Below are 25,386 nucleotides of genomic sequence, written 5' to 3'. Positions count from 1 at the left end.
GTTTACCGGCTATAATATTGATCGCAATCAATTTCTATGGATTTCGTGGCCATTATACTTTACATTAACGGAATTAGATTCCATTAAATTTTTACGCTGACTCCCCCGCTTATCTTTGATCTAAAAGTAAAATAAGAGATTTTAGAGACAAATAAATATTTCCGGGATAGATTTTTTTTTTTTCAAAATCGAACCATCTCTCGTTACGTCTTATGCTTGGCAAGTCGATGTCGCAATCTGTTCTTTCATACTTGGCGCTTTAAAGATACGACACGGTTATCCTTAAAAAAATTATACGCACGTTTTTCCGATGGACGAATGATTTCGGAATACCAGAATACCACGGCGGCGCGCGGTGGAGCGGCCGTTCGAGAGAACTCGTCGGAAAAAGAGATCGGGATCCGACAAAAGCATTTCTAATGGACACTGGGCATCCCGCGGAACACCTTATAAGGCAAACCTCGAGAGTCGGTCTCTGCCTTTCGGTCCAGGCAGGCACCATGAGAGAATCCGAGGTGGCGGCGCCGAGGCGCCTCACCGTTGCCGGATTTAGACCGAAAAAGAAAAGAAGAAATAACGCGATGCTTTTGGGAAGAACGAAAAGAACGAGTGGAAACGTGATACAGGCGCGGGGTGGATCGAACGTATCGATAGCAGAAGAAACGACGCAGTGATCTTCGCGCATTTACATGAGAGATGAGTGAATTTTTATTAAATCGCGTATGTACGAATGATCGACTGAAGACGATCGAATATCAGGTTGCAATCGTGTCGCTGCGTTTCGCTGTGTTCTGACGAGAGAAGCGACGAAATCTTATCTCGTTAGTCGGGCCATTGGTTACATGCGTTACCATCGAGGAAAGGACGAAAGCGCTAATTAATCGACTAAGGATGCACCCCTGGCGCACGACGTTGCGTCCGAGCTAAAGTCGTGTGGCGTCGTAAATTGTACGGACAAATGCATGCATACGAATACGGCGCGACGCCCGCCGCCGTAGCCGGCATACATATGCAAACTGCATGACGCATTCGTATTCATGTATGTAGATTCGAGACGATCCGAATCCTTTGAGGATCAATTGGCTGACTGGTCTATGCGACGCGATGTTCTTAACTCAATACGAGACAAGGACATTCATATTTAGCGACGTGTTATTGATTTTCGTAAAGTGGTATAAAAATATTAAATGTGCGATTGAAACTATCGCAAGGCATGTATAAAAAAAGAAAATAACAATGTATGATTGCGGAGGCTTGAGTCTTCGAATTTTGTCGTGCGTTGATGCGTTAAATGCATCAACGCACGACAAAATTTCGATTAAAATCCATACAAATTATCTTGTTCCTCCCCATAAATAATTTAATCTACTTTTGTAATTTAATAGTTTTTTTTTATTACAAAGACATTGTAAAATATATCTGCTTTATTCTCCTCCAGAAAAAATCAAAACTCAAGCGTGATCAGAACTCTATATTCGTATCGCAAAATCATTTTATTCGTACGATAGATTCCGCGACACTTTCAATACGAATTTCCATGTACCAGGCGATCCCAATGCTTTTATCGGCATTTTATCTATTCCTAGCCTTACCGTATGCAGTTGGTCCTTGATCAGCAAGGGTCGAGCGGCGATCCTCGTGGACTTCGTTCTCCGCACAGACATCACGCTGACGTCCCTGGGTCCCGACACTATTCTCGGCATGGTGTTCGATCTAACCAACCGATACTCATCCCCCGAGTGCCTGCTTCTCTTCTTAAATGTGCCGCACAACATGCTCGCGATGTCGTCCCGATTAAGCTACCGAAACCTTATTAGATTCCCGCTGGCGTCATCCAAGCGAAATCGAATGTGTCCAAACTATCGCACGAGATCTCTCGTTCTTCAAAATCGCAAAGACTAACGCGTCTTAAATATAATTAATCATTTGCGAATGTATTATTTCTTAAGTCACCAGATGGACTTTCTCTAGGATTTAGCACCGTAAAGTTTAAGAAGGTTCTTCAACTTCAGTCTTTTAAACAGCAGAATCAATTACTAATCAATTTCAATCGAATTTCGAGCACTCGCGAATATTTGTCGAAAATGTTCGCACGCTGCAATTGTTATCGACAGTGACTAAGTAAAACTTATTTGAATTGGAATTGAATTCATGTTTTTCCAGCACAATTTTTTTGTGGAAGAAAGATTTTCTTACTGATATTATAAAACAATCAGAATTCACGAGCACAATTCGTTCGATCAGAAAATGTCCTTCACGCAAGTTGCTTCCGAACGTTTTTTTCTCGGCCAAGTACGATGGCGCCGTCTGCAGACTCCTGCATCTATTTAACCTTCGGCCCCAACCGTACTCTCTGCGAACCTGGCTGATCCCCTTTGCTTCGAGCGTCCGTTCTGTTTCTATTACCTTTAAGTGTTCGGTTTTCGATGTCTCCTTTCAGATCTTTCTGTTTTTCTCTTTTTCATGCAAACACCTACGTTATTAGCTAATCGTACGGCACAGTGGGTGGGCTTCGAAATCGTTGAGGTGATCGATCTGAATTGGACTGGAATAGTAACCGGACTTGGTTAGTCGCAATCGGTTGTCGACTCGCGCTAGGTCTCGATCGTACTGCTCGAGGAGTCGCGATAGAACACTTTTTACCCCACCACTACTTCTTCGACTCCCTTCACTTCCTTTCGATAAGCCTCTTCGATGCAATTTTATCTTTTACGAGATTTTATGTGATCCCACGCGGGGAGCGTTTACCCGAGTCGCTAAGTGTATGACGTAATTGGAGAACTCTGCAAACCTGCTCTTCCTCCTCCTCTCTCCTCGTTGTTGTTGCTATTATTTCTTCTATTCAATGCGACGGATGGCCCCGCACCTGAAGTGTCCAGGCGCGTTTTCGGGCTGCTCGATACTCAATTAATGTAATCTCAGCCAGCTCGAGTCGCAGTGAGAGCCGAGAGTCGACTGAAGGCATAAGGCTCTGGTCGTAGGCTCGTCGAAGGAACCCCACCACGTTGATTTCAGCAACACCCGGCACCCGGCCCGACCGGACGACCCGGTCGCGTGGCGCTCGGCACAGATATGCAGTGTCTCTCAAAATCATCTCTGGATTTTCGCAACGCTTCGTCTCTGCTTCGATCTATTTCTAATAAAGCTTTGATAAAGCTTCTGATAAAGAATCTCGACAGTTTTTTTATAATATTTAGAGCTGATGTCTTAAAGAGAACAGTATCAATTTTTATATTTGCGGAACATTGAAACAAAAAATTACGTTTTAAGTACAACTGAAAACATTATGTGCGATTCCTTTCAAATTCCAGAAGGATGAATATCGATTCGCTTGCATTTCATATAATAATGTAAGATTAAAATTATATAAGAATCATTCCAAGACTTCGAAGAAATATAATAATTAAAAAAGAGCATTCGCGCAATTTTTAAAAAGAAAGTCCACGTCTTCTTCGATTATTCGCCCTTTTTCATTCATATTTACCAAGCAACAAAATTCCGTAATCTCATTGAGCACGGAGGTTAATAGTATTCTATTTCCCACGAAGAGTACTTCATTGCACAACGTTCTCAGGAGTCTCACTTATAAATAAATGAACCTCGAAGGATTCATTACGCGCGAGAATAGTTCCAACGCGACCTACTTACTTCCGCGCTTATCCAATTTCCAAATCGGAAGTTCCGTTCGGAACATCAAGGACCTTGACATCTAGTAGAATAAAACGGGCCAGCTGAGGAAACTTGATACCTATATAACACCATCTGTCTCTTCTCCATCGCAAAGGTATTTATGCAACGGATACAAGCCTATAGAAATAGAAATAATAAATATCGCATATCCGGTTTTCCGGGAATAAAGCACGTTGTGATGATATTATAGAGCTGTAATAATTACATGATAAAAACTGTGATAAAACGTTAGCATATATGTATATGTATAAAAATGCAAAAATAATGGTAGAGAAAATTGCGATTGTTCTGGTAAAAACACATTTTAATTGTCAAAATTGGAAACTGGTTAGGATTATTTGTTTCGTAACAAAAACCGCCGCGTTGCGGAAATGAGAAAAATCTGTCGGCTGATTAAATTGCCAAGGAGTAACCGCGAATTCAAAAAGAGAAGAAAAAAATACACCTGCTTACTTATATAAGTTCGCAGAACTTCGCACGTAATCCTACGTTCAAAGGTCCTTTTCGCAAAGTGTGAATATATTGCGGTTTGCTTGGCCCAACTCGTTTCTCGTTGCGGCGAAGACGTGTCATTTTCTTGGTTTTTGCGTTTGATCACGAGTTTCGAACGTTTCCTGTGGAAGTCGCGTGATTATCTGGCTTAATGGCATTGACACGCGCACTTATGTATATTCACAAGAATTTACACACACTTAAATGGAAACGCAAAGAAAAGTTGAATTCAACTTTTTCAAAATTATATTTAAACATAATTTTATTGTCATTTAGAATCAATAAAGTATAATAAGAAATACGTTTCACATAGGCACAGGAATATTCAAATTGTTAATAATCTCTTCTATCATCTGCCATTTTGTTTAAATATTTATATGAAGATATATGTACAACTTTGAAATCTTGAAAAGTTTAATGCGACACTTATAATCTTGATGTAAAATAAAGAGTTTCTATTTTTTTTTTCCAATCAAAAGTGCTAATTACTGTTACAATAGCTTAATCAAAAATGACGAGGAATTCATAGTTTCTTTTCTCCACATAACGCAGTCAACTTAATGATGAGGACTTCATGATGGGAATAATTTTTTTGTCCATTAAATTGAATTGAGTGAATTCAATTGAGCGACGAAGAAAAAACAAAATTACGAGGGCCATTTGATAACATAACAAACCGGCTTTGATCCGGCTGAGTACCGCGTTTATGACTAACGAAAAACTCAGGTGAACGGTGCATTTACATTAGAATCGATATAAGGGCATATGATTATACGTATAGCGCGGCCGATGTGCACACAATGAAGGGTGTTCCGCGGCACCCTTCGCCTGCGAAAATGGACGTGTAATTTCGGCGTGAGTCATGCGAAGCCCTCAAGATGGCTAAATAAATGACGCGGCATAAGTTAGTCCTGAACTTTCTCAACTGGTACTTGTCGAACAAACTTTTCAACATACGTGTCTCGCAGATGTCAAGAAGTTTGAGAGGAGATACCCTGAGAAGTATAAAGTGGTCAATTATGCATGTAAATTACAAGGTTTTGTACAAATGGGAGAAAATTTAATTTTAACGATGAGCGTAACTGTAGCGAAATACGTTTAACTGGACTGTAAATATTTTTAAACGTCGCGAACGATACAGCTTGGGGTGTAATTTATATCGAAACTGAATCAATGACAATTATGAGAAGAGATGCGTTTCAACATTTTCTAATTTCGAGCGTTTCAATTTTAAGTGACAAAATATCTTCCGAATGTTAAACGAGAATGTACTTCCTATATTTTACTGCTCTCCTGGTATACTTTTTATACCGTAAGTTAAACATGACAAAAAGAAATATCGTACGAGATTTCTAGTGTCGTAATTCGACGAATGTGAATTAACGGAACACATCCCTCTCCAGCGAGATCGTTCTACGATGACAAACACAACGCGTTTCAACCGTCTCCGTTACGTTGGCCGAAAATCCAAAACGCTGCCGCACTTTGTCAACATCATCCCAGCTCTAATTCTCGAGCGTGTCGCTTCTAAAGTTATATCGCTAGATATAGATAGATGAAGGGAGTAGTTCTAATAAAACACCACCACGAGTTGGACAAAGCAGCCCAATTTCAAAATGCTTCGCGCGTCACGTGTTTCGCTGCGTTATAGTTGTACTTTCTTAATCTTCAGAACCAAAGTTTTAACAAATATATAAGAATGTATCTCTCTATACTTAGTAGAAACTTTTAATCAGTTTGTAAACTGCAATAAATTATATATAATTTAAATTCAGCTTTCTATCTGCACGACGGGTTTGTATCGTACGCCTAATGTTACTTTTTGTTGAGAGTATCAGCTTCATTTTTTATGTGGTCCAATATTCGCGAGTACAATTTCCAAAAATTTGAGAATCCCTGAACCCCTTCAGGTTTTTACCTGAAGGATACGCATGCGCTGCGACCGACAGATGTTTCCTCCTCGCCAACTGTTGCGCTCCGCGTTTGGGAGAGGTGAGAGGAGAGGCTGCATCTGATTTACCAAAAGAAAAAAGAAGAGAAGAGAAACGGGAGAAAAAGGAAAGAAAACTTCATTGCCCCCGCGTCCCTTGCATCAGTTCGTGCTCGCCCTTTTTTTGCCGCAGAACCTTCGAAGAAAAGATGCCCACTCATATATGAGGGTGGTCCACCCTTATCTAACCCACATGAATGCAACTCTCGTATCATTAGGCTCGATCGCCGATAACGCATACTCGACACACTCGTGTATGAAATTGAAACTTATCGCATATTTTGTAATAATCGTCTCGAAAAGAACATTTTTGGCTTAACAAGATTTCAAATAATCCAACATCAGTTAATAATAAAAAAAAAAAACGATAAAAGATAAAAATGTAAAATTGTTTCTTAAAATTTACATCATATAATATGTAAAAAGATACGTTACGATCTTGTTAATAATTATCAATTTTAAATGTGCGAATTATGAAAAAATATTATTTAACGAAATGTCGCTTGTGAAAATTCTTTTATCAAAATTCTACTTTAGTTTCAAGATATAGGTTCTTCCAACATCGTTCTATTCTACCTATTCTTTCTTTAAAAAAATACATGGTTTTTAAAATCTATATCTAGCTCTTCAATTGATCTATCTATTATCGCGGTTCTTTCTTCTTCTTTCGGTGTATTAGAGTACGAAAAAATGTTGCCGTTTTAGATAAGAATTTCTGCATCTTTCTGAGCGTAAAACGCGAAAGGATCATACGCGCGATGTGACTTTCGTTTACTCAGCAGGTAACCATGAGTCCAGAGGAGTCGGCCGCGGCCGCCACCTGCCCTGGCTCGCGTCGCGTCGCATCGCAGATCCTGGCGATCGCGCAATTCGAATGTAACGTCGCGCGTTGCGCTACGAGATTTATCGCGCATGCAGCCAGGGCCGACGGTAGGCCCTTCTCGTAGCGGCTTATTAAGCGGCGGTAAACCGCACGGCGGAGATCCACGCCGATCTTGAAACCGGTCACGACGCGCGCGTATATCAGCAGCGCACCTCTCGGCACCACCTGCCGGTCGTTTCGCCTTCTTCCCCCTCGTTCGCTTCACCTGATCGCGGTCCTCTTGCAGCGGGCACCCGCAGACGAACGAACACCTTCGCCGTCCGTCTTTCGTGGCCCGGGCCACATTATCCACTCTCTTTTCGCGATTGGCCGCTTAACATCACGCGGATTGTTCGTTACTCGACATCGGATATTCATTTTAGGAATATCCAGTAAGCCTCTTTGCTTTATCAGACCACACGTGTCACATGATGAAAAAAAAAAATCGTCAATAGTGTTAGAGAATTTATTTATCATACATTTATTTTTATTTATCATACGTAAAAATGAAAAAGAAAAAGAGAAACAACGAAGAGACAAAAAAAATTGTATATTGTATACCTGACACGGTTAGATCACGAAATAAAAGTAATTTATAAAAATTCAATATTTCTTCGTCTAAAAAAATTCTACGTGCATATATTAATAATATTTAACATGCATTCATATGAATCATTACGTATAAATTATGTTCTTAATTTTATATTCTTCTGTATCAGTTTATCAGAAAAATTCTGTCTCATACTTTCCATCTCTACTATAGTCTCTTCTACTCTTACATTTTTTGAGAACGACGAATCAGCACAGTTTAAAATTAATTTAACTTTAATAAATTCGTAAACGAGCCTTTCCCTTGGAAAAGATTCAATTTGACGTATTCTTTTTTCATATTCGTCAGTATACTATCTTCCTTGTGACATAATTTCAAGAAAAAAAATTCACAAATAATACGCACAATTATTGATTATTTTGAAAGGTTTTGCAAAAGGTGCAATAATCCTTTCTTTCTCTCCCTCCGGCGATATTCTCTTCATATTCCTTGGCAAAAGTACAACGAGTTCGCTTATAGTCACGAGCCTCGTGCCCGTCGGGCCTGTCCTTTCTCGCTTTTTTTTCCTCTTCTTGCTCCTCATCATTCTCTCCGTTCGCTCGCCGACGGGATATACGCCGTTCAAATCTCGGTCTTCGTCGAGGGGGAGGCGATTGCTTAACGACGCCAACCACCTGCCCCGAAAAGAGGAACACGTGCTGCTACTACGAGGCAGCTGCAACCCAGAGGACGATGGATATATGCGCCAGGACGAGGCTTAAGCTGTTCAAAGTGTCGAGAGCGCGCAGCTAAAGGACAGACCAGGCGAGTGTATATTTCTTTCTATCTCGATCTGTCATAAATTGACATTTCATCCTACGAATCTTCAAAGGCAAATTATTGTGTGTCTAAAAAGAATCCAAAATAAAATAAATTCTTTTTAATTCAAATTTTTTAAATTTTAATTTTATTTCATGGACCGCGTTACATTTTTTGTTTTATTTGTTACTAATTTATTTTTTACTATTTTATTATTTATTAGCTGTTTTTTATTTACTTATTTATTGAATTGTTTGTTCACCGTTGGCGTGTTCATCTCAAAAATTAACATTGAAGACTCAAAATGGGATTTCTGTGATTCGCAATAATTAACCGGATTACTAATGAATAATCTACTAATATATTTATATTTTTAAGTTTCAATGATGAAGACTCTGTGTAGTAAGAAACGCGTTTAAATGTATCCGTAACTAATTTTATTCCGGTTTTATAATTAATAATAGTGTTATAAATTTTCTCTAATTGTATTATTATGCGGAATAAATACTGCTCGTTAAAGGCCTAATTGTCTATCTTTATTATTATTCCCTTACACTGAGCTTGACTTTATTGAGATTATTTAAAATATATTCTATTTTATTCTATATTGTCTTATCACGACTGTGACTCACAAACGCGAGCAATCAATTACGGAATTCTAAAGACGATTTCTGTAATAACAACGTTAATTAATAATTATAATATTAATGTTTTATGCACACTATTGTAATAAAATATAAAATTAACTTAGATATAATCTTTTTTTTATTTATCCTTCCGAACAACCCAAAAAAATTCCTTGCTTTTAAAAAGGGCATCAACTTTTTGACAAAGGATACGTTTGCACGATGCACAGAACTATCTGGGAGGCTGCAGAAATTAAATGTATTCGTCCACACGGAAAATGCTGCGTCAAAGATAATATCTCACGTCGCATAAGATTTATCTGACAAGATTAGAGACTAGCGCAACAGATGGCAAGCAGGACGCGTGGCTGAACTCACCACAGAATTTTTGTTTTTCATTCGCTTACCTTCTCGAGAGATGTGTGAAAGAAAATTAGAAAATTAATTCAAGTGTTACAATAATTAATCATACAGTGTCGTGATAATTTATTCATTTATCATTAATGATTAATAAGGTATAAAACATTCAGATCACATTACGACGTCATAAATAAAAAATAGACATTGTTAATAATTCTTATTCTCAGAGTGTGCTGAAATTAAGTATTTTTTAATAAATTAATATTTTAGTATTATTTATATGAATCAACTCATTATTAATTAATATGTCGAGAATAATCCAAAATATTTCTTACATGCATTTTAAGGAATTAACATATTCTATTCTAAATTTTACCTAAAAACCAATTTAAAGGCTCTCTTCCTAAATACGCGTGAAATATTCTTAAAAACGAAATTTTCAGACCTTTCGGCGATATTTTCTCGTCACCGTGCATGGAAACACGCGCGATACGAAACGATTTTTTCCGTCTTTTCTCGATGCTCGCTTTTCTTATTTTACCAGCGCGTTGATAACGGTTCATCTGACCCCAAGAGAGAAACCGACGAAAACAGAAGCCCCGAAGAGGAGACACGGAAATGAGGATCGCTTTACGGCACACGTTTCTCGAGGATGGACGAGCGGGAAGAAGGTCGACCAAACTGCACAGCTGCCCTTAGGCACGTGCAGCGCGTTGCTACCTGAGCGATTCTCTCGCATTTCCCTCCGTCTTTCTCTCTTTCTCTCTCTCTTGGATTACCTGAAGAGCTCGAGCTAGTTTTCTCAATAGAAAAGGAAAAAAAGCGCGAATAGTGTGCGCTGAATGTCGGAATAAGCAAATGACCCGATGTCATTCATAGTTTTACAGCAGAGAGAATACATCTAACATAGACGTTGGTTCTTCAACTTCAACAAGTAAACGAAATAATTAATTAACTTTGCGTCTCTTTTTACACATGCAACTAAAAAGTTGTGTCTATAAAAATCAAAGCTTTTATAATTTAAGTTTATAATACTTGTTTAACTCTTAAGATATTATCTAAAAAAAGACACCTTGTTCGTAACTCGCGTTCGATCAGTTTTTCATCTATTTGAAGTGGTTAAAAAAGTTTCTGAAAATTAACAAATTATATTTTTAAGTTTTTAGAACAAATGTCTGTACTTTGAGAAAAAGAAACAAAATATAATATAATTTAATTATTTTCAAAATTTCGAGAAACTTCCATGAATAAAAATTACTCAGACATGGGGGATATCCATGATGGTATTTATGGGAAATTTTTATTAACGAGACAATAGAACACGATTTCCTGAATGTGTAAACGGATTTGGAATTGAGAACATTTTTTCCAACGTAATCTTCTTTGACTGTTAATTAAAAATATTACTTGACTTTGCCGAAGAAACGTCGAGTCGATCTTAACGAAGTTTATACGTTATCGTATGGTGGAGTCTTGAGAGCACCAAGATCAAGAGGTCACCTAATTTTCTTCTCCACACGATGTTTAGGCTTTTCGAAAGGCATAATTGCGGCCAGGGGTCATTGCTGATGGATCTGTACGCTTTAAAATTGACGATAATCTCATGGCCGTTCGTATACTGTGTAATACACGTCCCAGATTGATAATCCGATAATTAAGCCTTTATTTTTTTAAGTGGATAATTTTTTGCGTGTGCTTAAACCTCGCCCCATATGTGGACAATTATTAAAGATATTATTCCACTGCGATTAATTAAGAGGATGCTAAAGTACCATGAATTATCGACATTTACAGTGCACTAAATATCTTCAAATTGGCGTTACAGAATCACAAAAATTTGTTTTAGAATTAAAATACGCGTAAAAAGAAAGTGCGCTGAAGTCAATTTTACAAGAAAATCGAACAAAAGTTTATAAATCATTAAAAATTCACTCGTATAGCCATCACCTGAGGTTAACTTTACTTTAACAGAGAAGTTGTGTAGCTCGTACGTACAAAATGATAGTAGAGCGCACTTCAGAAAACATGCACGAATAACACTGACCGCGTGAAATTACGATTAAACATCTAACAAAAAAGATATCTTAATGTGCTTTTACCTCATGCGTATTTCGTTCAGCGAAGCTAAACTGTCATAAACAGAGCAGTATGGTAGTCAACAGTAGTTGATAGGATTTTTCGCTGATGGCGAAATAATCAAAAAACAAAGACAGATCTATGCAATGGACAAAGAGCAATAGCCTGGTCTTGCTCGAAAAATAATTAGCAGTGATCTGTAGGACCGACGTTGAGGAAGTTCTTCTGTTACTTTAGCATCCTCTTAAGGGGATGCTAAAGTTGTTCTTTTTTACCGACTGAACGTTAATTTTCGGGCATGCCGTTCTTCTAATTACATTTACAGATTTAAAAATCCTTTTCCACAATTAAAGTATAGACAGTAATGTATAATGGACGCTATATAAGGATAATGAAAACGAAAAAAATTAGAAAATTATTCTCAATTTTTTTTATTTTTCTTATCCTTATATAGCGTCCATTATACATTACTGTCTATACTTTAATTGTGGAAAAGGATTTTTAAATCTGTAAATGCAATTAGAAGAACGGCATGCCCGAAAATTAACGTTTGATCGATAAAAAAAGACGACTTTAGCATCACCTTAAGAAGAAAACACGAAAAACGGAGGAATAAGAATAAATGTAAATAACACTCGTTACATAATAGAACTATTTATGCTAATATGCTATGAGTATGTTAAGAGCGGTGTTTAATTAAAAAATCCGTTATGACAATTGACAAAAATAATTTTCTCTACAATTCTACACTTGAGATATTTCAAAGACGACACGCACGAATATCCCTAGAGTTTCTCTAGATCAACGAAAGAATAGCGAACAAGTACCATGCCGGATACAGCAATATTACGGAACAAAGGCTTTCATTGGCCTCGGTTGCGATTAAGGATGGCCACGAAGTCCCGGCGCGGATGCGGATACTACGAAGCCCGCATGTTAATAGCCACCGGAAGCTCTTAACCATTTGTCTATTTCGCCGCGAGGCACGGCTCGCCGTTCGCACTCGCTCCGATTTGCCCTCATTATACGAACGATCAAATGATATAATGAACGATTTAGCCTCTTGAGCCTTATCAGTCTCCGTAATGGGACGTAGCTTGTCATGCCGTACCGTGAATTCGATAATTACAAGTTTGGCGTGCCTGCCATGGGATCGTGAGACTTATCAATCAAATCGGCGATTGAAGAACAGCCATATTACGAACCCTGCAGGTTTTTGATGAAGGTACATTTTTCATTCGCGGTACGTTGGGTAAAAAATACAAATTGCTTCTACACGTTCTCTTTACGAAAAATTCATATTTGTGCGAGCTCTATCAGAACGATCTCATCGGGACCTTATTTTAACAATTTTTAATCGCTTCTCGTTTAAATACATTATTAAAATTTTAATTTTTGTAACACAATTTTTATCGTCTCTTAAATGTCTCTTAAAAAGTATCTAACAATTTTTTAAATGTTGTATAAAGAAATTATTGAAGGGATGTATCATCAAAATTCTGTCTTTTTTACGTACAAAAAGTTATACAAAATATCGATCTTAATTTTCACTATTCTTCTATATATATAAAAATATGTAGAATCTAGTTTTTATTCTTCTCATTTTTAAATTAAATATCTAAAATGTTTATAGCGCTACTTATGAAAGCGTTTGTATATTACTGTACTCGATGCATAAATGTACGAGTATCCGTTAAACAGATTCGTACGTTCGCTAATTGTAAGCCCAAATAACTGTGCGGATTAATCACTCTTCTACGGGACCATCAAGATTTTTTTCCCGATCAACATTTTCTCTCTAATGAAGATATCAGCTCCACACGTGTTCCAACTGCGAAACCATGAAGAGAGAAACATGTTAAGGCTGAAACCTGCATTACCAGTGTCGAAGCAAGAAACTGCCTGTTGTCGGTAACGTATGCAGTAAAGATAGTATAGTTTTCAAGATAATCGTTCCTAGTGAGAACCAGATGACGTAAGAGATATTTAAACAATTACCGAAGATAACGCAAATAATTTTTTCACGACGTATGATTGGAAATTTTATATAACCAATTTTTAATTAAATAATTTCAGGCGTTTGTCAGTTGCTGATTAAAAAGAGATGAGTCTTTTTACGTAATAAATAAATCTAAAAATAAAAAATATTAATTGTCGCAGAAACAATTTTTATCGTAGCGATATAACCCAAAAAACGAATGTCAAGTCAGTTAATTTAATATTTCATTTTTATAATATTCATTACAAAGGTGCATGGTAATAAAAATATACTCTACTTTCATTAAAGCAAAAATAAATAAATTGTCTTCATTCTCTTCTTTTATATTGTTATAAAAATACAAACAGCACTATTTTTTAATCGTCCAAATTACTATATCTAAAAGTACAAGAAATTTAAATTCTGCTCTTTTGATGAAAAAAAAAAAAAAAAAAATTAATTGACTATCTCACGGAAAATGTCGAGCGTCCAGAGATAATTTTATGAATCTGCAGAGACAACACGTTTGTGTCGCGCGTCTTCTGAGAAAAGCTATTATGCAATTTAGCGGGACACAGTAATTTCGTGTGTGAGGCTCCGCGCAAAATGTTCCGGTCCCCGAGCGGAATGTGACTGCAAATTGGACACCTCGGTGTACTCGCGTTACAGTACATTCGTGACACGCGAATTATCCCAAAGCGCGTTTCACGTCTCGCTGGAACGACCAACCAATGTGCACGATAATGCATCCAGCACCGTAACGCCCTAATCATCACGAATAATTCACGGAGTGTAGAAACGAAACAGAAAAATGAAAAAAATAAAATGTTATTTCCGTAAAGAAGAAAAAAACATCACAAAAGATGGATATTCAGTATCTCGTGCGCTTTATCCTTCGATCTGGCGTACTCCGCTTGATTTAAATGCGCATAGTTTAATTCTATAGTTTTACCTTTATTGAAAGATAGATAGAAAACAACAATATACATGTTGTTTACTTTTCTCTTGGTTATTTATTGGCTTTTTAAGTTTTATGTTAAAGCTACGCAATCTTGCATCTCAAGGTTTGGTTAGACACTTCACAAGAAGGCGTTCTAGAGTGCACGATAAAACTGACGATGACCCGGTTCTGACTAATAGTATTTCGCAAGATACTTCAGCGTTCTGTTCCAACGCTCTCTCGAATGTTCTGTGGCCACGTAGAGGTCAGCGACCACAGTTGCAACGTTATCCGTTCCGCGTTGCCAGACTATCGATCTGTACACAGGCGCCTTGACCGACCTCCGTTGCATCGCCAAGTGCAAGTGCAAGCAAAAGCTCTCTTTCGCTTTGTCTCTCTTTCTCTGTTGCCTCTTGCGTTATATCCCAGAGCGATCTCGAAATAAAAGTGAAAGAAATAAGAGGAAAGCAACAGGGCGAAGAGAAAGCACGGACGATTGCTTGTTTATCGTTCTTGACGCGACGCAACTCGTGAAACGCCACGAGGTTTGCACGCGAGATCCATAGGAAATTCATATCTCGATAACGATTCAATGCCGTAAGCGTTTATTACTCATCGAAATGAGCATTCGACGATCATGTGATCGCGATGACAAAGTTCAGCTGACGAACTGCGAGAAAATGTCAGACAAATCACCTTTCCACAAGTCACCTCTATCCTCGTCTGTTATGATTTTTTTTTTATTTTTTTTTTTTTAGCAATTTGTTCGTAAACAACTCGGTTCGAATCTCGAGGAGCATCGAACGACAAACGCAAATACAGAAATGGGGTTGACACATATTTGACGGTATTTACCGATAGGAGTTATCTACCAATATCTTCCGATCGATCGTTCACTTTATATTTCCCCGATCGCGATTTTGACTTCCGTGAAGTAAACATCGCGTGATGGCGGGGCAATGACACCCAATTGCTCGGCTATCGATTCGCCGGACCTTCGCCGCGAAACGACCAAGTGCAAGTGGATATGCTCGCGCACTTCTACTCATCCATCTTTCACCGACTAGACTCGATTCTCGAGTGTCCATTCGTCGTGCGCCGTCGGCTTGCAGAAAGGTTCAAGGTTACTCGTTACGGTTTCACTTTCAGCGAATACTTTTACTCCTCGAGGACGAGGCGTCGTGTTCGCAATCAGATCAGCCACGATCGTAATTAAGACTCACCCTAGTTCACCAGAAGCCGCGGGTTTCGTGAGAGACGTTCAAGATATAATTCGTACGAGGAATATTTCTATTTTTAAATCACATCCAATCGAACTTGATGGCCATTGGTCCTCACTGAGGTCCAAGTCATTGTTCATCGACGACGTCAAGGGACAACTTTTTAAACTGACTAGAATCATATTTAAAATATATAGAAAGAGATAGTTTATCAGATAAAACGTTAATTAGAACATGGTTTAACAAAACAGCGCGTACACGGTGTTCCTTCAATTTAATAATATCCTGCGACTCTCTTTATGAGGTTATAGTCTTAAAAATACAATCTACGCTCGAGAAGACCTATGAACTCGTCTGTATGCAAAATAGGAGATACTCAACAGGTATCAAGAGAAAGCCCGAGGAAAAACGAATTCGCTGTACAAGTTGACAATATTAAAGTTTTTAAGACAGGATAATATGACAAAGATTTGTTCGAAGTTCTGCTGAAAAGCTCATTACGGCAAATAGCAGGAGGAAAGCGATGTCCAAAAAAAAAAAAGAAATGAAATGTCCGCGGAATAAGTTGTCGCTAGTTTCTGCGGATTAATCTAAAAATTTCTTTGTCACTCCGACAAAGCGGCGGAAGGAGGGGAAGGACTTTTACCAAGTGAATGCACGAACTTTTACCGCCTGGAACTAACGACAAAGGAAATTCTCGAACTTCGTAACAACGTTGTGCGGATCGCGCGTTGCCGACTATTCGGTAAAATCGCGTCTGCGAGCGTGCTGAAAGTCGCTAACACAACTAATAATATAACAGAGGATCCGTCAGGAAAGCGATTATCCGCGATTTAATGAAATTAGAGACGACCACAGGACAGGCCACGAGCTTCTAGGCAGGAAGCGCTAAAAGCACTCAGCAAGAACGAACGTTGGTCTACTCGTTGAACAAAGTTCGCGTCGTAATCACTCGGACACGTCAATTGCCGGCAATTCTGTCGTTTTGCGTTCGCTATTGCGCAAATCGCGAAGATCGTGAGCCAGAAAGATACGCAAACAATGAATCTGTTTTATGCCTCTACGCCAATTCGAAAAACCTTCGACCGAATTATATGAAATTATGTAAAATTTTTACGATGAAATGTTCATGTCTAGAAGGTAGGGTAATAAAATGTGGCATTGCTGTATTAATAAATAAACGTATTGCAAATATTTTAATTACGATATTGAACTATTGGAACTACGCTGAAAAAAAGGTTTTTCATGTACGAATAAATATAATAATTTTAACGTCATTTCCTTAATTTAAATAACTATTAACTAGTATAAATTGATTTATTTTTAAACTTAGGAAATATTTGTTTTAAATCAAGAAAAAGATATTAAGATAAATATTAAAATAAACATTTACTAAAAAAAAATTTTGTAGCGTTATAAATAATTACATAATCGAACGATTTCGTCCAGATTTATTCGCAACATTTACATTTTTCTATTTACGGATTTATGAATTTTTTTGTTTATCGATAATACGGTTCACACGCGCGCATTTTGTTATGTAAAATCATAATCCACTTGTCAGCATGCTCCACAGTCGTCGACTACTTCAAATATACAATCGCAGACATGCATGGAAACACGTGCACGCTTTTCAAGGAAGTAAACTCACGTCAGCGACTTCTCGTGCGACTAGCTACTAGCAAATCATTTAGACCACGCGCCAATTGACACCAATTGAGAAGCGTGTACTCAAGAGAGGCAGTTAGTCAGCTGCCTCTTCATTGGATCGCCTCGTCTTTCAAACTAATCAGATCGAAATTTCTTGCCTGACAGCGATTCTACTTCAGTCCCCACATACCGTCTCGTAACAGAGACGTCTAATTAAAGACGTCCAATTTGTACCATGGCCTACCGTTTTATTTAACGTTTAACGATTACTTAAATTAGATGCAGTATATTTACTTCATCACGAACATAAAGATTGTAATTGATCATCGTAGCCTAAGGTCATGTTATGTATAATAGTTTCAAGGCATGTATAGTTCTGTATATCATTTACGATCAATTGCCGTAACATGCACTAATATTTGCAATTTCGTATGTATCTCTGAGTTACATATGTGCTTTGTATAATTAATAGATAGTATGTCATATGATGTTTGCAATTGTGCAGAATATTCAACAGTACGCCTGCTGTTCACGATGAATTAATATTGCTGCTATGAGAGAATTTTAGGGTCGGTTTTTCGGTTTGTATTATTACACAAACTGTTTTCGCGGAAAGGAAAAAATTTATTTTTCCAATTTTCTTCAGACGCTTAGAATATTTATGATTGTTTCACGGAACGTTTAGCTGCCTACACGCTGTTAACACAACGGCGGTTGTTCGCGGGTTCGTGACCGTAAAATAGCTAACGAAGAAACCACGTGAAGAGAAATATAAACTCACCACAGTCAGGCTGTCCAACTCGCCCAGCCACTCGTTCAGAAGCTGTTCAGGATCTGTCTCGTTGTCACTATCCTCGGCTTCTTCCTCGTATCGCTCCATGGCGAGCCGATCGTCCGTTGAATCGTTTTTCCTGCACAGAAAATTCAAATCGTCAGATTTTTCCTTCAAAATATTTATTTCCGTCAAGATATTATTTTTTATTTTATATAAAATCTGGTGTATAGATGATTTTTATGGAGAGAGGAATTCCATATACAAGAAATTCTCTATATCGCAGTAATTTAATTGCGTGAGTTTAAAATAAAATGCAAATGCGCAATATTGCCACACTGAATTTGTAGAAATTAAAGCAACTGCAATAAAATTCGATAAAATAACAGGAGATCGCTGGCAAGCGCGACGCTTTTACCGAAATTGGCTTTTACCGATTTGCTTTATAAAATAGTGCTCTGACAACATTTTGCGAGTACGTTTCTTTAACAGAGCGCACCGTTGTGTTATTACCAATTTGAATATAGAGTACAGAAATAGCCAAGTGAATATCCAAGTGGCTATAGAAATATGGAAAATTGTAGAATTCGGGAAATTATGGAAATTTAGGAAATATCATATCTCGCATAATTCTGCGTCGACGCCATACGTCGCCTTCGCTTTGCGCTGCACGCAAGTATGTCATCGACAAATATGTACTGTCTACGTAATACGTAGCTTTGTTCGCTCGAGGGTAACTCGCGGTTACTAGCTGCGATGGCGCGGAATTGTTGACGAAACATTTAGTAGTGTTGAACGGGCCTTGGCCCGAAATTTCCGTTAATGGCATCGCGAAGCTGTGATCGTAGAAACGCGAGCATAAATGTCGCTTTGTCACAATTCCTTTTCATTAACTCGTATAATTAGATATGCTCGTGCCGCAAATTAAAACGTGGAATTCCGCTTCGTTGTAATTAGTTAACCCCGAAGCACACACATCTACACTCGTCTTGTTTAAATTCGGTAAAATATCTTATTGGATGTGGAAGTAATTAAATATGGAGGCTATTCAATTAAACAACATAGTTAAATATGACGCAGACGTAAAATAATACAATTATATGTAAAATAAGTCAGCGAGACTGTTAGTAATTGTCTAAATTTAATTTTGAGACGAATAATGGATATAAATGTTAAATAACAAGAGTAAACGTAATTTATACAAATAATATCTTGTTTCTATAATATTAATCGCTACAGCGAGTTCAGATGTATTTCGCAATAACAAGCGGACATATTATTTTCCACCGAGCGCGATACAAATATGCAAAATGGGTTAAGGTGAAATGGCGTGCATTCCGGAATTAAAAAACAGCAGGTAAATGTCAAGAATTAAGCCGTAATTACAGACGGTGCTAACGAGACATTAGATTAATTTGTCGCGGCCGTCCATCGCGGTCAAGTGCGCACGACGCCATTACCAGTAATTAATTTAATCGCCCGATTGTCTCGAGAGAAATCAACTCATTGCGCCGCGTCCTCTCCCCACTTTGCACTATTCCGACAAAACGCATCCCCCGTTTGTGGCGTGCACTTGCGCACAGACCGGTCCTCCCCTGCGTCGCAACGATTGCAGGTGGACCGTATCGATTCCATTAATTCGATTCTCGTTAGGCATCACTCCGGGTAAATGCACGCGTACGACGGTTAATTATTTCGATACCGTCACGCCGCAGCAATGCAACCGTTTGCCTCCGCTGTCTCCTTTCGAGGGACCTTCGGTACCAGCGAGATCTTACCTCAACCGCATAGTTCTGTGATTAGCCAATCGCATTTCCGCGATTAAGCGATATCGGTATTAGAATTTCTAATTCGTAAAATGCACTTCCTGCAGCGCGAAGAGTTTGAGACTAAAAATATTCACGAAAATATTCTCATTGTGGAAACGCATTTCACGAATGTTTTTCAACATTTGTAATTACATGACACTTTGGTTGACAAATAGTTAATAATCTATAATTATCTACATCTCGTATGCACGTGTAAAGAATTGAGGTCTAAAGAAAAAAAAAAAAAAAAAAAAAAAAAAAATTCCGCCGCAGTGGTATTCTTATTTCTAACGTTTCATTGTCAGGTGGCAACTTGCGAAAAGGCTGATACTTGAGGCTCTCGTGGCAGCGCGTGTGGGAAAATAGCAGCGATCCGTGTGGGTCACTTTTAGATAGAAAAGAACTCGCGGGTGCATGCCCGAGCTGAATGGCGCATCGCCGGGCGGTTTTTGCATAAACACGCCACGCCACGCCACACCACGCCACGCAGGTGCAGTGTAATCGTCTCGCGGTCGGGGCGGAATAGCGTTGCATTCCACCGAAGTAGCGCGAAACTGCGCCGCTAATTGCAGCAGGGAGAAGGAGACGGGAGCGAGAGAGGAACGGGTTTACGGTGCACTGGACGAGGTGTCCTTGCAAGGTTTACACCGCGATAGAGCGGCCATAGTAGCGCGGATCGCGGAACACGCGCAGCAAGGACGGAAAATGCATAGCGCGTCGGCTTGCCGGACGATGTAACTTTCTTGTCGCCGGGACGAGCGTAGAAAATGTCATACTCGCGACACTCCGCGATCGTTCAGCACTTCTTATTTCGACGACATGTAAACGCTAATACGACTTGATAATGTGATTTCCTCTTCCATATAATATTCGATAACCGTAAGGTATCATTTAACTATCGCTTCTCATTTGCGTAATGGAGGATGAAATAATAAGACGCGAGAGAGATACGAAATTCTCAATAAAGTTGAAACATACTTGTAATATGTGTAACATTGTATAATACATTTTGAAAAAAATTTCAATCCGCTGTCGCGTTACTTTTGAATTTTATGTAGTTCAATCAACTTTGTACATTTAGCACAGGTGTGCGAATCAAGGTTTTTTGATGCTGAATCGAATCGAACCGAATTAACAACATTTCACTCAATTGAATTGAATCAAATTAAAACGCTAAAACGTGTTACAATGTAACTTTTAATTAACAACATACTGTTATATTGAATTTTAATACTGTTATATTGAATTTTAATACATAGATTCCTATGTAAGAAAAATAATATTGATTATATGATATCCAAACGACATAAAGACGTCTTATGACTCAATTTTAGATTTTGTGTTCTTTGTATGTAAGTCACTTAAAATATGATTTTATAAGATTGTCAATGTACATCATTTTTGCATTCAAAACTCTTAGATTCAAAAATTCCGAATAATTCAAATTTGAACCACAGAGATGCAAATCCAAATCGAATAATTCTCTAACATACAAGTGCAATAAAAAATTTAGTTTTAGTAATTTATCATGTTGTTCATAATAATGTTATTATTTCTAATTGTTATCAAAGTATAAAAGTGTAGAAACAGCTCTTGAAAGCACATTGCTAAATAATTACCAAAAATTAAAAAATTTCTAACTTTCTAATCTCGTCGATGCGAAAATTATAAAAATTCTAGTTGAGCGGAAGGAAGCACATTGAATAAAATCAAAGAGTGCAATAAAAAATTTAATTTTAGTAATTTATCACGTTGTTCATAGTACTGTTATTATTTCTAATTGTCATTAAAGTATAAAAATAAGTGTAGAAATAGCTCTTGAGAGCACACTGCTAAATAATTATCAAAAATTAGAAAATTTCTAACTTTCTAATCTCGATAGGAAAAGTTATAAAAATTTTAGTTGAGCGGAAGGTAGCGTATTGAATAAAATCAAAAAGAGAGGAAACAACGCAAATTGATGGAACAACGCAATACGGCACCAATGGGTAAGCGCCATGGGTGTGCGTACATGAAACATAGACCGAGATATCGATTGCTCGATTAATAATGCAACGAGCAGACAAAGCACTCCCGTTTCTCCAGCAGCGGCGACATAACCGATGTTGCAGCTAGACGGCTCAGGACGGCTTGTCTTTCAGCCGAAGAAACGGGTTCCTACATCGATAACGAGGCGCCTCTTCGACTATGTACGGTTCATCCCTCATGCGACCAGAGTGATCGATCGTGTCAGAGCGGCAAACAGCTTTATTCAGACTCCAACGAAGTAATCGTGAAACTGCTGAATCTCTAACGCAACTCGCACGCCTCCTTTCCCTTTCTTCACGTGATTCTGTGAGAGCATTATAAATCGACAGCTAATAACACTGACAGTTCTGGTTATAGATATTCCGATTCCGCAACGGTAGAATTCAAGTTAAAATGGTTAGAAGGAGAGAACGAACTTCAGTATACAGGAATTCTTTGAAACGCTCCGATACGGCGGTGTTATCAACAAGTCAATCTCAACCGAGATATCGTACCACAACGCTTGTAAGAAGCGTTTATCGTCGAATTAGTGATATCTTCTCGCTTGCGAAGGGTATAGCAGAATGACTTACCAGAAATCCCTTCGCGAAACGAGTGTACTCGAGATATCGTGAGGATCAACGCGAGGGATGAGCTTCTTGGCGAAAATGCCTCAGGGATTCACGCGAGCGAGGCGGCAGGGAACGAAAGAGACTGTCGTCGAATCGACATGTTGGCATGCGATGACTCGTAATCGAGTTTATAGCAAGGTCGATGCGACACGGAAACATATCGGTATTGATCGAGTTAAAAGATATCCGAGCCGATATCATGGAACTGGAACAACCAGTATCGTTTAGCTCGTAGGTAATAAGAAGAAAATCCGATACGAGACGAGATATCGAACGTTTTGTACGTTTTTTCACTTTTATTTATGAAATACTTTTTTTTTAGGTACATTTGATTCAACATAAAATTGGAGTAATTTTAAATCTCCGTTACGCAAAATACGCGAGAGTTACAAAATAAAACAGGTAAAAATTTGCTGCTAATCTTTTTATTTTGCATGCTACTTGATTAAATTATCTGCGTAAACATAATAGAACGCACGACTAACGAAACTATTAAGTTGTGATTTAATGTTAATTTTATCGTAAATTGTGTGATGCGCAACTACATTAGGTGATAAAGGTACAAGCGGTGTTTGCAGGAAAATTGCGAGCGCCTCGCATTCCTGTCGGCAATGGCGGAAGTCACCCTCGGGAAGGATGCACCGTCTTTCCTCGAGCCTTATCTCCTCTTTCACGCAGGGTCCTCTCCGTGCAACGCCCCGATTCGATCGATCCTCACCTTCTAGCGTTCGTGTTCAGATCTGCCTTATGGAACACAAGCTTGCCCCGCCGCAAAGAAATTCCGCGGACACGGAAACGAGGGTCGAGAAAACCCGGAACGATGGATTCAACGGATCTCTCTCCTTCCGAGGGTGCTCGAAGGGTGTCCGATGACTCACGTGTGTACTCGGGGAAACCCTCCACCGACTGTTCAAAAGTTTCTCCGAAAAAGGATTCCTCGGGAGGGATGTGCGAAGCCCCGACAAACTGGTCGCGAAATTAGAAAAGTGAAACAAGGCACCGAAAATGCCATCGTTGCTAAATTGCAATTTATCCTTTCAATCGACTGAGCTCCATATTAAATCATATTAAAGCACGTTCGTTCGAAATAAATGTTCGTTATTTATACGCGTTTTTACTGCTCGTCAAATTGTTTTTAATTGTTTTCATAACTCGAGAGTTATTCGTTTCATAATATTCTCATCATCAAAACTTGACCGTGAATTACGGCTTGTTATACTTTTCAATCGTTATTCTCGGAGTCACGGCTTCCTGAAGCTTCGCATGTGCGTCATCCCAGAATAAAACGTTGACGACACTATCGTTTTTATCCGGCGAACCGAATCAATAGCCGCTGTTCCAGAATAACGGTGTAAGCACCAGTTATGCCATGGTAAATTATTCATGGCCGATTCTTTACGTGCAGTTGTGATTGTCGAAACTTTTTTAGAAGCTCTTTCAGCAAATACTGTACACTGGTTCGAGTGATGCACTATATGGGTGCTACTTCGGCGGTGTCGCTCGATAAGCACCGTCCGTCGTTGCCCATGGCGATGCTAAATAATAGCCCAGCGGTTTTCGTACCACCTTCGAGAAGATACCGCGGTCCGCGTCGGGAGAGCGATTAAAGACAATTTGCACGGAGCGACGCGATTGTCTCGGCACGCAAGGCACGCGTCCGGAAAGACAGATATTAATCCTTCCGGATTGTTGCGTGCCGTCCGCAAGAAAAGGGACGTGCGGTTTATCGTAAATTAACAAATAATTTCGTTTTTATGATATCTATTTATTGGATCGTTGTACGTGAAATAGCGTCAGTTTTACGGCAAGAAGTTCTGACAATTTATGTAAATAATCTGTTGAGGGAAATTATCCATTTACCCGTTATAAAGATACTTTTCCCATTAATTTTCTTTGTGTCAAAATAAAAGTTGTTCTTTACTTTAAATTTCAATTAAAAAATCACGCTCGTTTTTCTTAATATTGCAGGAATCTGCCTGCCATTCTTTTCGATATCTTTATAAAGAAATATCAAACTTTTTTACATCGTACTTGAGAAAATGCGTAACTTTTGGAACATCCTGTACAACAGTAAGTATTACGGTAGACAATGACGGCATCCTTAACGCGACAGTGTCATCTTATACAAGCAACTAGTGCTATGTATCCAATATTTCACGCCTCACGCGAGCGACTGAGCAAAAGATTCCGGCGTGTTAATCCACGGACAATGATGCGATATTTGAATTACAAATGCGCGACGAATGCAATTTGGTTAGGAGGTATCTTCTCCCAGGGATCTCATACGCATTTTCGCTAACAACAAAGATATATCGCCTATTCTGAAATCATACATAAATCATGCATTAACATTCATTGCGGAAGTATTACCGTCAATTATTTCCAAAGTGATTATCGAGCATTGCGATAATGTTTTCTTTAATTATTATTGTTTATTCCAACAACTAGACCAACTAATTATTGTGTGTAGTCACACATTATATTTCTAATACATATTTACATATGGAAAAAATGGTGTGTTAACAGTATTAGCCAACCGCAATTTAATTAAAAATAATTTTGTTAATTTATAGTAATAATGAAACAACATTTTATTAAAAGAGGAACGTGACGTACGTGAAATATATGAAAATGTTAAATACGAAAAAGAAAAGGAATAAACACTATAAATTATATTAATTTAATAAATAAAAAAGAAAGTTTTATAATTTAGTAATATGACGTGAACAACGAGTGAAATTATTTAGCTAAAAAGTTGCGGACGATTAAATAACGAAGAATAAATAGGTATTTGACGCTGTTTTTGCCGCGATCCATATGCTCCGAAATATAAGAAATATATAACAGCGAGGATATAGCTCCTTGCTTCATTTGCCAAAAACAATAACGTCGTATATCTTAGCGTTTTTAGACCTTGGAAACTTTAATTGGCGAT

General features: G+C 38.3%; 1 protein-coding gene across 4 annotated transcripts in view; it reads right to left on the bottom strand.

Annotated features, from left to right (window-relative positions):
• The window catches only part of LOC105197401 (amyloid beta A4 precursor protein-binding family B member 1-interacting protein), a 129,149-nt gene that overhangs the window by 69,175 nt on the left and 34,588 nt on the right, over window positions 1–25,386 (bottom strand). For 3 of the 4 annotated variants that reach the window (XM_011163724.3, XM_039446158.1, XM_039446159.1), the window contains one exon: window positions 18,014–18,143. In XM_011163724.3, coding sequence (XP_011162026.1) covers window positions 18,014–18,112 — 99 coding nt within the window. In that variant the 5' untranslated portion in view covers window positions 18,113–18,143. Of the gene's footprint in view, window positions 1–1,592; window positions 6,517–18,013; window positions 18,144–25,386 lie in introns of those variants that run through there. The other variant, XM_026131240.2, reaches the window with a different exon arrangement.

The sequence above is a fragment of the Solenopsis invicta genome, chromosome 2 (assembly GCF_016802725.1).
Source record: "Solenopsis invicta isolate M01_SB chromosome 2, UNIL_Sinv_3.0, whole genome shotgun sequence".
In the NCBI taxonomy this organism is placed as follows: domain Eukaryota; kingdom Metazoa; phylum Arthropoda; class Insecta; order Hymenoptera; family Formicidae; genus Solenopsis; species Solenopsis invicta.
The sequence above is the reverse complement of the archived record's forward strand: the minus strand, read 5'-3'. Positions and strand labels throughout refer to the sequence as shown.